Source organism: Carettochelys insculpta, chromosome 1 (assembly GCF_033958435.1).
Source record: "Carettochelys insculpta isolate YL-2023 chromosome 1, ASM3395843v1, whole genome shotgun sequence".
NCBI classification, from domain to species: domain Eukaryota; kingdom Metazoa; phylum Chordata; order Testudines; family Carettochelyidae; genus Carettochelys; species Carettochelys insculpta.
In genome coordinates, this window is record NC_134137.1 from 52825239 (window position 1) to 52839849 (window position 14611).

A 14611-nucleotide genomic window follows, 5' to 3' on the forward strand; every position below is an offset into this window, starting at 1 on the left:
AGGGCAGACAGGAAGACTTTTTTCCCAGGGCTGTAACTAACAAATAATGCTAAAAGAACATAGCATTTCACACATTCAGTCACCTATGATTGCTGATTTGTGAGTATCTATATAAACCTTTCCTAAGTGTTACATTGTGTCACGAATGAAACTGTCGTGTCATTTTACTGCTAACATCAAAGGGAATGAAATGTTTTCCAAATAATAAATTTAAGAGCCCCTTTTAGCCAAAAAAATCATTACATTGTTTGGAACATGTCCCCCAGTGTGCATCATTAACATGAAAAATCTAGCTTATCTCAGTTCCAGCATAGCCAAATAAATTCCTTACCATTTTGTGTGGATAAACAGGTGTTTATGGCCAATATTTTCAAAAGTGAATTTAGGCATTCAATAACCTGGATGCCCAAACTGAGATATCTTAAAAGGGCTTGGCTTTCAAGATTGTGAGGGCAATCAGCAGTTTTTGAGACTCAGCAAAGCAAGAACAAATCATTTGCTCTGAAAAGAAATTTCAAGTAATTTTTGTTTGTTAGTATTCCCTGGACAGGCCGTCAAAGTATAAAAGATTCAGTCGAACGTTCAAGTATCTTGTTATCATACTCACCATGTCTTTCTCAAATGCCTTTGTGTAAAATGGAGGACTGAGTTCTTTTTAAGACATTGGCAGATGACCTATAGCCCACATACCAAGTGTGACCTAGCAGGGTAATCTGACTGCAGGCTGTGAGGCATTTTGCTGACATTGACCATCTGTAGGCACTGCCCCCCTGCATCTCACAGTGGCTGTGGTTCGGTATTACCAGACAATGGGAACTGTAGGAAGCGGTGGCCAGCATGTCCTTATGGCCCCTTTGCCTGCAGACGCTATCTTCATAGCTCCCATTGGCCAGGAATGATGAATTGTAGCCACTGCAAGCTGCAGGGTGTGGTGACTGCATACAGTCAACATCAGCAAAATGTCTCGCAGACCACAATCATATTACCCTAAGGGGCTGTATGCAGCCTGCAGACCACAAGTTGCTCACCATTGCTGTGTGATATCAGAGCATTTCTAAGTAACTTCATCATTAAGCCTCATTAATATTTCTCTCTTTTGAATGTCATTTTGTCATTTCTTTACAGTTGATACCAAATGGCTCCAGCCATAGGATACAGTCTGAGAGAAGTCCTTACTCCAGTGTATTGCATGCTGTGGAAGGATTTGCACTGGTGCTACTTTGTAGTTTCCAGGTTGCTACCCGGAAATTAGCGGTTTTGATTCTCAGAGAGATCCGTGCTTTATTTCTTGCCCTGGGGCAGGCAGAGGTATGAATTTTCTTTTAGAAGTTTCAAAAGAAATGTTTCCAGAGGTAAAACTCTAAACTAAAAATAGCAGAATTGTTTCACCATAAGATATATAATAAAACAGGTGATTTATTATAAACATGAACATTTGACCTATTCGAAAGCCGCCATTTTAATTGGTCTTATTATTTCAGATATTACAGCTTATAGACTGTTGACAATAAACCACTAATCACATGTTCTTTGTGCAAAACCTATTCTATTGTTCACAAAAAACATCCAGTTTGGATAACATGAAAGCCTTTGCTAGTTTTTTTTCTATTATAAAGTAAACAATGGTATACTGTAAAATTCTTCTTGGAACTGTGCAAATAATTTTATATTTTGTTAACTTTTAGGGAATATTAAAATTCATTATTACACTATGTCAGCATATCCACCAAAAGAGGCCAGTAAACATTTCACTTTATTCACATATAATATTCCTTGTACAGTACAGAAATCTAACTCTTTTCTTGTGTACAGGTCTAAAAATGTGTAGAGTCCTACTGTATACAAAGGGCCCCACTGAACCATCTAGCTGCCTGAGAATACAAATATGTGTGTTCATGGAAAATGAATCCTTTAGTTAAACAGTTAAGCTAAATTTTTAATCCTTTAGTACTAGATGTCCCAAATTACAGTAAACTCTTTCATGTCCAGCATTCTATCACCCAGAGCTCTCAAATAACCAGTAGTTTGACCAAAAGTAAATTTTAGTTACATTTTCCATAAGTACAATATAGTGAAAGTAAACACAAATAAATGCAGCAAATACACTATACGTTTACAGTGTACAATACTATTGTTGTTGGTAAATAAAGTACTCTGCATACATCTTTGATTGTTTCTTAATATCTGATCTTGTTTTTCTTTAGTGTTATGCATTGTTAAGTATACCTCTGTATTATCCAGAATATTGGAATATCCGGCAACCTCCCAGTACAGGGGCTGCCGAATATCAAGGAGTTTACTGTATATGGCATTTCCTGATACAGACTTTTCTTCAGTAAACAGTGAACTAAGGCCAGTAAATAACTTTCTCTCAGATCACAAGGTGGGCTTGACCTTCAGATTAATACAGAAAAGTAAAATTTATCCATCAAGACAACCACCTGAATGTATATTTTTTACCAGTTCTGTATTTTATAGCCTTTTATGGAGTTCTGTTTCGTGTATTAAACAAAGATGAAAACAATCAATTAGTTAAGGGAAGTATTTGACTGCTATTACCTTGATTTGTACAGGATGATGACAGGCCTATGATTGATGTCATGGATCAGCTAAGTTCTTCTATTCTTGAAAGTTTTATTCATGTGGCGGTTTCGGATTCAGTAAGTACCTGTTTGTTTTCACTGACAGCTAATGGCTCACCAAGCATATGAGCTGAACAAATACATGTATAATGGCTAAAGAAAGCTATGAGAAATACACATTTGTACATTTTACATTTATTATTCAGATGAACACAACTTGCTTCTCTAAAAGCCCTAGTGCCACACCAGTGCCAAAGATAATTTCTCTAATAATAGACAACTACAATATGCCACCAATTATTATATGGCTTTTAAAGGCAGATCCTCAGCTGGTGCAAATTGTCATGGCTCCATTGAAATCACTAGAATTATGAGCAGTTACACCAAGAATCTTCTCCTTATTGTACATAGTACAGGTTGAAGCTCTCTAATCTGGAATTCTTTTGTCTGGCAAGATCCATAATTAGGCATGATTTTAGTTAGCTGGATGCCCGGTTATCATGAGTGTGGCCAAGTTCCTGTGGTCCCATAAATGTGTTTACAGTCAGCAGTCCTGGCTCGCAGACCTCTGTGCTTTTATTTAGCTCTAATGTACCCCTAAATGTCTTCTCAGAGCCCAGTAAGCAGCGAAAGTGTTGGTAATCCTGCCAGACAATAATGACTTCCCATTAGGGTTATCATATAAAAAAGAGGATACCCCTGCAAGGGAGTGTATCTGTATCAGCATCTACTAACTCATGTTGTATTAATGTGTTACAGTATATGTAGTGCATTAATACAACATGAGTTGGTACATATTGATACAGATACCCTCCATCTCAGGGGTGTCCTCTTTTTTGAAAGGTAGATATGGTAACCCTATCTCCCATTGTCCGGCAAATTCTCTTGTCTGGCACTGTTCAGGTCCCAAGGGTGCTGGATTAGAGAGGTTCAATCTGTACCTCCCTTTTTCAAAGCATCAGTATTTGTTTTGGATTTCTTATCATGGAATCCATAAAACATTCACTGTACTACAGGAGCAACGAATTGTGCTAGGTGCTTTACAAACATGAGGAAAGACACAGGCTTTGTGTCAGGTGGGTGAGGTACAGGAATACAACGTGCAAGCAAAGATGTATCTTAGTGCCGGGGTGGGGGAGCTATTTTTACGTTTGTTGGTGTATGTATATATGTAAATATGTACATTAAAACTTATGCCCATCTATCGTCCTGCTCAGTCACTGTTCATTCCTTTGTTTTGTGTTTGTCAATAAAGAAGTTTAGTATCTGACATACAGTTATACATAAAAGCTTCTAAGCCAGTAATATCAGTGTTTTTCAGATGTAATTAATACAATTAGTGTACCAGGTTTGCATGTTTTAATTTTATTCCCACAGATACGTTTCTTAAGAAAAGAGCAAAAGGATATTCAGTGGGGAAATGGTTCTCCATTTGATAGCAAAAGCTCTTGCCAACAGGAAGTGACATTTAAAACCATTTAATCCCTTGATTCAGCAAAATGCTTAAGCAGATGTCTTTATTTAGGAAGTAAATGCCAATGTGCATTGCTGAACTGTGGCCTGCATAGTTGGAATAAGTTATTACTGTGATTTTAACTTATTTTTCTCTCCACAGACTACATTACCATTAACACACAATGTGGATCTGCAATGGCTGGTGGAATGGAATGCAGCCTTAGTAAATAGTCATTATGATGTGAAAAGCCCTTCTCATGTCTGGATATTTGCACAGTCAGTTAAAGATCCATGGGTTCTCTGCCTCTTCAGTTTTCTTAGACAAGAGAATTTACCAAAACATTGTCCTACAGCTCTTAGCTATGCTTGGCCGTATGCTTTTACACGGTTACAGCTAATAATGCCTCTTGTGGATCCAAAGTAAGTGACACTGTACAGCATTTTGATTTGTTAAGGGTTAGTGACATTATTCTATGAATTCTATAGTCCTACGTTTTCAGACCAGTTTGACAGTCTATCTGTGCTAATTGTATCAGAACATTTGGAATATGATATGGTGATCATCACTTTAAACTGTAATGATACCTTTTCTTATTATCTTCACTGATTTTATTTTCCATCTTATAATAGTGTAACAGTATTATCGTTGTCGTTATTCAACTTGGTTTGTTTTAATTAAAACTGGGAACTGGAATTAACAATTTTTTTTTAAAAATTCCAGTATTCCTATCAATGCAAAGAAAACAAGTACAGCAAGCAGTGGAGACAACTATGTAACTCTGTGGAGAAACTATCTTATTCTCTGCTTTGGAGTGGCAAAACCCAGTATTATGAGCCCTGGACACTTACGTGCTTCAACTCCAGAGATCATGGCTACCACTCCTGATGGAACAGTGAGCTACGATAACAAGGTGACGTGGCTTGCTTCAAATGAATTATTCCATAATTATTTTAAATATGTTTTTAAAAGAACTTACATATGCAAGTCAGGTAGTAGTGATAAAAGTACATATGAGGAATATTATGACGTGATTTGGTTCAAGTATTGTTGCTTATTATGGAAAACACACATTTGGTACAGCACATTACACTGTTTCCATTAAACATTTAACAATTACCATGGTATTTTTAGGATATTCCTGTGTTATGTTGGTAATTTGTATTCTAGGTAGCATATAGTCAAAGTATGGAAATGCTGCACATACATTGCTAAAGTTAACTTGCATCGTGTATTTAATGCAGGTCACTCTGATAAGTACTGTTATAACACATACATAAGCAATAAGTCACAAATGGCGATGTATTTTTGAGTCATTATTGCAATGACATAAAGGCTAAGTCAGGGGTCAGCAGCCTTTCTGAAGTGGAATGCCAAAATTTAACCTTTTGACCTCTGTGTATGGTCCAAGTGCTGGTGATACTTTTTAAAATCACTACAAGTCCTATTTACAACAGGGTCATTAATAAATAAATTAAGATGTATAACTTTACTGTTTAGGTGGTGGTTGATAGCATTAGCTGGTCTTTTGTTACTCCACAGGCATCATGGTTTGAGCACGCTCCTGGCTGCATAGGGGAAGAGGAGTGGGGCTGAGTTCCAACATCATATGACAATGAAAATTGTCTTGCGTGCCATTCTTGGCACCTGTGCCAGGGGTTGCTGACCCCTGGCCTAAGCAGTCGCTCTTGAGAAATGTAGTAGTTCCTACAAATTCATTGCCGAGTCTTTTGTTGATATTATATAACATACTTAATATAGTGCAATACTAGTTTTGAAAATACAGAAGACTTTTAAACCAAATGGATAAAATAATTTAAAATTAAAATCAGATTCTTTTTATTTAAATTTAGGTTTATTTATTAAAAATATGCTATTCAAAATTACATTTGAAATTGACAACCTATGGTAAGGCTTAAACTTATTCTATATTTAAATTGTGTTAAGTCAGCCACAAAAAATAGTTTTAGAGTACATGTTTGCTACCAGGATTTAAAGAAAGTCCATCCGACTTAACTGGTGGAAGTTGCTGGCTAAGCTCCTGGGCCCAGAGTAGTTGAAGTGCCAAATCAGCTTTTGACAGCAGTAAATGTTCCTGTAGATGAAGAGGCTCCTTTCTGCATTTCAGTTTATTCAGCTAGTCCATTTCAATGACTGCTTTATGCAAAGTGAACTAAGCAGATGAATGTTGAAAAAGCAGGAAAGTTTGTTTTTCTTTTCCGATCTATCAATAAAAACTAAATATGAAAGGAAGACATCTACTGGTTCTAAAATCTTGAGTGACCTACTGGTCAAAAATAATCAGTTCCACATGCTAACAATAAACTGAAACATTCTAAGGCTACAGTGATCTTCCAGGTTGACCTGCTGTATAACACAGCTCATTGACCTTCCCAAAACTAATTGCTAGAGTACATCTTAAAAGAAAAAAAAAGTGTAATTTAGATTTCAGAAAAAAAATCACGTGTGGTGAATCCACCAGAACCTTTGGGGAATTGTTACTTACTCTCACTGACAAAAATTTATATCTCATTTCCAGTCTGAATTTGTCTACTTCAGCTTCCTGCTGATGGATGAATGGCTGGATAAACTGTTCGATAAATCAGTTTTAAATGCAAAACAAGTTATAATAAACTTTTTTCTTATGTATTGAGCACACTTTAATGAATAGTGGCAGAGGGAAAGCCATGCTAGTCTATATACTATCAAAACAAAAAAGCAGTCAAGTAGCACTTTAAAGACTAACAAAATAATTTATTAGGTAAGCTTTCGTGGGACAGACCCACTTCTTCAGATCATAGCCATACCAGAACAGACTCAATATTTAAGGCACAGAGAACCAAAAGTAGTAATCAAGGTTGACAAATCAAAAAAATATTATCAAGGTAAGCAAGTCAGAAAGTAGAGGGGCAGAAGGTGGGGGGAGTCAAGAATTAGATTAAGCTAAGTATGCAGACGAGCCCCGATAATGACCCAGAAAATTCTCATCCCAGTTCAAACCACATATTTAAGTCATAAACAAAATCAGTGATTTAAGTAAGTTTGATCCAGATATTTCCTGAATGTTACAGACGTGGATATGATGTAGACAGCAGCCAGTTAGAACATGTCCACTGTCATAAAGTAATTTTATTATCATTTGCAAAAGGCCCTTTTTGACTCTTAAAATATTCTTTTTTGTTGAATGCCAATTCATGCTTTGAAATCTGTAATTGTTTATTTGGTATGGACAATGCTAATAATTAAATGTTGGTGATTTCTTAATACATTTATTTTAGGCTATAGGATCCCCATCTGTTGGAGTCCTGTTGAAGCAGCTTGTACCTTTGATGAGGCTTGAAAGCATAGAAATCACAGAATCACTTGTATTAGGATTTGGAAGAACAAATTCTCTTGTTTTCAGGTGCTGCACAGTTTACAATAATATCAGAAACTTGCTTTTAATACATGTGCTGTTTTTGTTTTCATGTAAAATTATTAATTTTTAAAATTTTAATTCTAAAATGTCAGTGCTATGAATTTTGTGGGAGAAAGAGACTGGGGAGTGACAAGTAGCACTGAATTAGCAGTGTATGCTTGTGATGTATTTCATGGATGTTCTGAGTGGAATTTAAAGGGAGCTTTTCCCAATAGCGTAATGTTAAAAAAACACTAATAAACTTTACCTTTCTATTCATACTAGCTTTAATGTAAACTACCAATCTGCAAAGATTATGCCATAATAAAATTGTTAATTTTTTAGGTTTCACTGGATTCTTTGTTGTTTATATTAGTGCTTTTTCTTGCTTCATTGATATAGAAACTGCCGCCCAACTGCAGTGTCAAACATGGGCAAAATAAAAGCTATAGCTGGAAACCTTCCTAAGGATTGTCCTTGCTTGTTGGACCATAAGGATATCAGTACCCAAATATGTAGCTGGGCGAGAACATGCATTAGACCAGTGGTTCTTAAACAAGCTTCTGTACTGGTGACCCCTTTCACACAGAAGCCTCTGAGTTCAATTATCCCAGGTGCGTCTACACTTGCATTCCTCTTTCGAAAGAAGTATGCAAGTGAGGTAAACCAAAAATGCAAGTGAGGTATAAATTAGCATATTTGGTACCTCATTTGTATATTCTAATTTTGAAAGAGCTTCTTTCGAAAGAAGAAAGCCAGTGTAGATGCTGCTTTTTCAAAAGTAAACCCCATCTTCAAAAGAATCCTCATTTGCATACCTCTTTTGGAAGAGGAATGCAAGTGTAGGTGCACCCTATATATTTAACACCATTATAAATGCTGGAAGCAAAGTAAGATTTGGGATGGTGATTGAGAGCTCACAACCCACCATGTAGAAATCTCGTAATCCCCCGAGGGGTCCCAACCCCCCAGTTTGAGGATCCCTGCACTATACAGATCAGCATGTGTGTTACAAAAGCCTTACAGAGTGCAATGTGAAACTCTTACTAGAAGCATTTACTTTATGAAAAGAGACACAATTCTGAAGGATTTTGTTTAGAATATTTTTGTTTTGTTTGTTTTTTGTTTTGTTTCAATTCAGGGAATTAGTAGAAGAACTTCATCCCTTAATGAAAGAAGCCCTAGAAAGAAGACCAGAGGTTAGTTGAAGAAATGAGATTTGTTTATTAAAAATGAAACATGAAGTTAAAAGTAGTAAATGTGTTTCTTTAAAAAAAGAAAACAAAGAGATCCACTTGGTAACTCAAATTTGACATTTAATAAAAGAAATTTTCAGTAATTGTACGTAAAAAAATTACTTAAAGCAATTCTATTTAAAACTGAATTTAAATGAATTATGTAATGTTAAATTATTATTAATATTATTATTATTATTTAAAATATGCAGTTCATACATTTTGATGTATAAGTTTAGAGGAGGAAAGAGCTACATGCATTTATTTTTCCATCGTGAATTTAGATATAATGAAATCCCACTTACAGTGGCATGTGAAAAATATTTCGTAACATGACTGAGCCACAAACATGTTTGACAACAGTGTTGGTAATGTGATTTAGTTTTGTAGTGTAGACAGGTCTTACCAGGGAGTTTAGTTTCTGTTAGTTCTTGTCTATTCTCGAAATCTACCCTTCTTTAATTCTACTGATATAATTTTAGTTCTCTAACCACCCGGGTGTGGATGCAGTTACACTGATATCAATCAAATGTAATAAAATAACTTATACCTGTATAACTTATTCCCATATATGGTACGTTTGTGCTGATTATAACTGAATCCATACTAGAGATTATACTACTACAACTATATCACTAACAAATCACGCCTCTAAACAAAATAATTATGTTGCTACAACTTTCAACTATGGTGGAAGTTGTACTCAGGGAAAATATGACTTTTAATGAGGTTTTCCTATAGGCCAGATCTACACAAGAAGCATTTGTTGACAGAAGTGACTGTCAGAGGGAATTTTCTGACAAAACTTGTGTCAACAGATTGCAGATCAAAAGAGCAACCTGCTCTGTTGACATAGAGGAGCCAGACTGCCCAGCCTTGTGTCCACAGAATGGCTGACCAGAAGCTCTGCGAACAGGGTTGCCCAGTGAACGGGAAGCACTATCTGTTGATAGAAGGCCCCCAGAGCACCTACAAGGCAGAACACTGTTGAGAGAGGCGTTATACCTGGGGAGAGGTATAGTGCAGCTGGCGGATGTGCCGAGTTTTGTCTACAGACTGTCAACAAAGCATATTTTGCGTGTAGATGCTCTACGTTTTTTTTTTTCTGACAAAAGCCCAGTTTTGCAGGGTAAAGCCTGTCATGTAGATGCAGCCATATTATCTACAAATTCCCCTACTAACTGCAGTGAGTAGTTTTTTTTATCTTCCCTTGAATTTTTTTTTGTTTTTTAATTTGGAGCAATAGGAAGAGGGGAAGGAGATTGGAGGCAGACTTTTTGGTATTCACTGGAAGACAAAACAAATCATCTTTGTATCTCCCTTCACTCCCAGGAAGGATTTGCTGGCTGCACTTGCAGCTAGGATAATCAGATGTCCCAGTTTTGTAGTATTCAGGGCTTTGTCTTCTATAGGTTCCTATTGCCACCCATCCCATCCTGATTTTTCACACTTGCTATTAGGTCCCTCTTCTTACAGCTGTTCAGGCAAATAATAGGACATAGCTGACTTCACATTTGTCAGGAGCAAAGCAGGGGGAGTTTCTGGAGGTGAAAGTAAGCTTCCTGGATGTGTTAGGTGACGAGGAAGTCTGGAGTGCTGAGTTATTTTAAACCTGACTTTCGCCTAATGTAAGAATAAAATACAAGCAGTGCTCATGGTTGCAGGAAGTATTGTTGATGCTCACTTGCAAAGAGCAAAGAGGCTGCATTCTTGCATATCATATGATAATATTTCAGCCCATGAAATAAATGTATTTTCAGCACTAAAGCTTGAATAGTAACAATTATTTCTGGTCCAGAATTTGAAAACTACTATGACCACTTCTTCCTTGGCAACAAATAACGGGTATAAAATGTTTCTTCAAGAATTGTTAGGAAAGTTAGAATGTGAACTTGCCTGTACTGTCGTACACACAAACGTCATAGTTACCCACCATAAGCAAATAAGTCATTTATACAGCTTTGCTTTAAACGCAGCTTCAGTGACCAAGCTTGCATTATTTTAATGTCTACACCTGTCCATGTGTTAAGTATCTCTCTTTTTAAAACCAAGAATAAGAAACGCCGTGAGCGCCGAGACCTGCTCAGACTGCAGCTTTTGCGAATTTTTGAATTACTTGCTGATGCTGGTGTAATAAGTGATAGGTAAGACAGTTTTGTATGAAAGAATTTCCTTTGGTTGATGTTGTTACTCTGTTTGTTTTAATAGCTTCTTTGAACAATTATAAAATATACAAAATGCGGAAGCTTCAAATAATGTGTAAAGATTAAATTATGTTGCATCACAAGTTAAATGCACTGTCACTCATACTGAAGGGTTCAACTTTTCTTTATCCTAGTACAAATGGAGCCCTAGAGAGGGATACTTTAGCCCTTGGAGCCTTGTTCTTAGAATATGTTGACCTAACACGCATGCTTCTAGAGGCTGAAAATGATAAAGAAGTAGAAATCCTTAAGGACATGAGAGCACATTTCAGCGCCATGACTGCCAACTTGATTCAGTGTGTTCCAGGTATGACACATTACCTCATTATATTACAAAACTACATTTAATACATGAGTAAATGCACTGATATATTAATCCACTATTTAGTTTTTCTGCTTTTCACTTGATAGGCCACACTTCATCAGGTTGTTCTGTATCAAGTGTTAGAGGGAATTTGGGCCAGAGTACTGAATTCTTTCAAGAATGAAAAAGAGAAATATAGCACAGCTTGCAGTGCACATGTGTAAGACTCAGGGCTGTCTGAGGCAAGGTGGGAAAAGGGGTCAGGGCAGGAGGGGGAGGGGCCTGAAACATGGGGCAGGTTGTCTCGGGCCCTGTGCCTGGGGCAAGCCCCCTCCACACTGCCTCAGGCAGTGACAGCCTTCCCAACTTCACAGGCCCCACCCCTCCCCTCCTCTGCCCTACCCCCTTACCCTTCCTCCAGACCCAGGAATTACTTGTGGTGTGGGGTCAGGCAGCAGAAGCATCAGGGGTTGCCTTCTCTCCCCACTGCACTCATCATGTGAGCGATGGGAGCAGCAGCCTGCTCCACTCTGATGCACTGTGCCACACCAAGCTTCTCCACAGCAGTGGGAAGAGGAGCACCATTCTGGCTCCTGCTGCCTGCAGAGAAGGGAGGTGCGGCAGGCTGGGAGGGCAGCGTGGCAGAATAGCGCAAGCTGCCACTCCTGCCACCTGTGTGGTGAGTGCAGGAGGTGGGGGGTGAAGAGGTAACCCCTGCTGCCTCCACCATCTGACCCTTAGCACCAGGTATCCTCCGTCTCGCCCTTCCTTATAGGGGACAGCTCTGGTAAGACTCATCTCTTTGGCTGCATCTACACTGTGAGCTAAAATCAGTTTTCTTAACATCGATTTATGAATGCTGCATTTTATGAATTCGATTTTGAGCAGCCTCACGTCCTGCATGCTCCCCACAAAATCGACTTACTGCTGCCACACACAAGTAGCTGAAATCGACTGCTGCAGCAGTGTATTGTGGGAACCTATCCCACAGTTCCGAGCCCCATCGCACTCCGGCTATTTTCACTGGTGCAGCGTGGGAAGAAAAAATACCCTGCGAGTAGATGTGGGTATCTGATGACATCTTCTCACATTTCATTTCCCTTATTCCCCTGCTGTGTTAAACAACTGTCCCTTTTTCCAGGCGGGGTCTGGCTTGCCTGTATAAGAGATGTGCTTTTTATAACTGAGGGGAGGAAGGGGTAGTAAAGTGCTTAGGAATGGTTAGAAAAAAGATTTTGGGTTTCGTAACCAACAGGTTTTTGAAAATGGTATGCAAAAGCACTGGATCTTTGCAGGCTTGAATCTGGACTTAGACTTCCTGTCAAAGAGACCCTCAGAACAAGAATTTGTTTAAGTAGACATGGGTGCTATACTGAAGCTGCAATGAACCACTGAAACGGTTATTGCTTGGCGTGGCTGAAAGACCCCAGGCTACAGCCAGCCCCAAAAATTGTGACCACCCAGGGAGACCCACCACCTGACCCACCACAGCATGCCTAGGCTTGGATTTGCATCTGGATGTAGATCTCCTGGAAAAGTGTTAGAAGAAAAATATGTTTAAGTAGAGACAGGTGCTACACTGAAACTTCAATGACTCATTGAAAAAGTTATGGCTCAATGGGCGGCTGAAAGACCCCAGACTGTAGCCAGCCCCAAAAATCATCTCTGCTGTGGGAGACTTCCCCCAGGTGGATAAAAGACCCCAGGCTCCAGCCAGGTTTGGACCTGCTAGAAAGACCCTCAGAACAAGAATATTCCTTGCTGCAAGACTTACTTCAAGAGCTGTGGTAATTGTATAGTTACTACATTGCCTTCAATGAAACCATTACAACTAGGGCCATCTAAAAGACCCCAGGCTAAAGTCATCAGCCGAAAATCATGACCACCAAGGGAGACTTCCCCCTTGTGGCTAAATGACTCCAAACTATAGCCAGCACCTGAAAATTGTGTCCACCGAGAGAGACTTCCCCTGGGCAGCTGAAAGACCCCCTACTACAGACAGCCCTGAAAATCATGACCACTGAGGGCAGCTTCCCCCAGCCAGCTAAAAGATCCCCGACTATAGCCAGCCCCTTGTCCTTTGCCTAAAGCCTATCCAGAAATTTCCTCTGAGAGGACAGCCATGCTTGTGACAAAGTATTTTCTTCTGTTGACCAAAAACTGTGACTGACCAGGGAGATTTCCCCTGGCCAGCTACAGGACCCTCACTGCATGCAAGCTTCCTGGCACCTTGTGCAGCATGCCTTTTATTGGTTCGGGGTCAAGCCACATGATGCGGCTGAGCGCAGGAAAGTTCCAGACTGCATGGCGCCTCCGTGGGGAAAGAAAGGAGGGGAAGTCAGGGTCAGGACAAAATGTATGCGGCTGAAGAGAAGTTTCTCATCCAAACATGACCCCCACCCACAGACTAGCTGCATGTGATGCATGCGAGGGAAAGTTCCAGAATGCATGGTGCCTCTTGGAGAGGGAAGGGAAGGGATAGTGGGAGCAGGACAACATGTAAATGGATGAAAAGAAGTTTCTCATTCTGTCAGACAAGTATGACCCGCACCCACAGCCTAGCTGCCACATGGTGCAGGGGGCAGCGGCTGGCACCAGGCAGCACAGAAGAAGAAGGCAGCTAGAGGGGTATACACAGAACCACAGACCCCACAGCCATGTTACTAGCAAACAAAAAGAAGATTTTTTTCAGTCTCTTATGACCCAACAGCCACAGGCTTCCAGGTGCCGAATTGAAATGGTCTTCCTGTTGCCTAATTCCTCCGCACCTGAAAACAGGGGAGATGAAAGAGGCCAGAGCAGAGAACTGTGGGGCATATACGGTACATGTCTGGAGGCTAATGAATTCGATTTAAAGACATGGTGCATCCTCACTACCCTTCATTCGGAATTTTAAATTCGAACTGAACGCTGCACCTGTCAGGTTACTGTGATATTATATTGATATTATGTCAATTTTAGTGCACCGTAAATTGAGCTAATGGAACTTACAGTGAAGATGGGCACTTGGAAAAATGGGAGTAAATGACTTAAAATGGATATTATCTCATAGTGTAGACATAACCTTTCTAAGTCCAGCAAATGAACCAGACAAAGAGCTTATTGCAACTTCAGACTTTTTACACACAGCTTTCTACTGCAACCTTTTGTAGTGTCAACATTTTCATTTTCACTTCACTCTAGAGAAAGCTGCAGAAAATGTTTTCTCAATTTTAAACTTAACATGGAAAAATTGCTTCAAACTGTACCCCACTTCATGAAATACTGCCTTTGGCCTTTCTTACAGGAAGAGATTGCTCTTACTGGTTCTTTCAATATTGTTATAATATTGCCACATTCTCATGCATTGTGTGTTGCAAATTTGTTTTTAAAGTGTGAAGAAATTTTATTAGAAGATAAAGTTAAAATGTCTGCTTCAAAAGGCTTTATTTGCCTA

The 14611-nt window shown here is 39.0% G+C and overlaps 1 protein-coding gene across 10 annotated transcripts in view; it reads left to right on the top strand.

The window, feature by feature from the left end:
- The window catches only part of FRY (FRY microtubule binding protein), a 308821-nt gene that overhangs the window by 136168 nt on the left and 158042 nt on the right, over positions 1-14611 (top strand). For all 10 annotated transcript variants that reach the window (XM_074986277.1, XM_074986272.1, XM_074986262.1 and 7 more), the window contains exons 19-26: positions 1126-1308; positions 2574-2660; positions 4198-4457; positions 4759-4948; positions 7314-7438; positions 8574-8631; positions 10720-10811; positions 11006-11178. In XM_074986277.1, the coding sequence (XP_074842378.1) occupies positions 1126-1308; positions 2574-2660; positions 4198-4457; positions 4759-4948; positions 7314-7438; positions 8574-8631; positions 10720-10811; positions 11006-11178 (1168 nt within the window). The remainder of the gene's footprint in view (positions 1-1125; positions 1309-2573; positions 2661-4197; positions 4458-4758; positions 4949-7313; positions 7439-8573; positions 8632-10719; positions 10812-11005; positions 11179-14611) is intronic.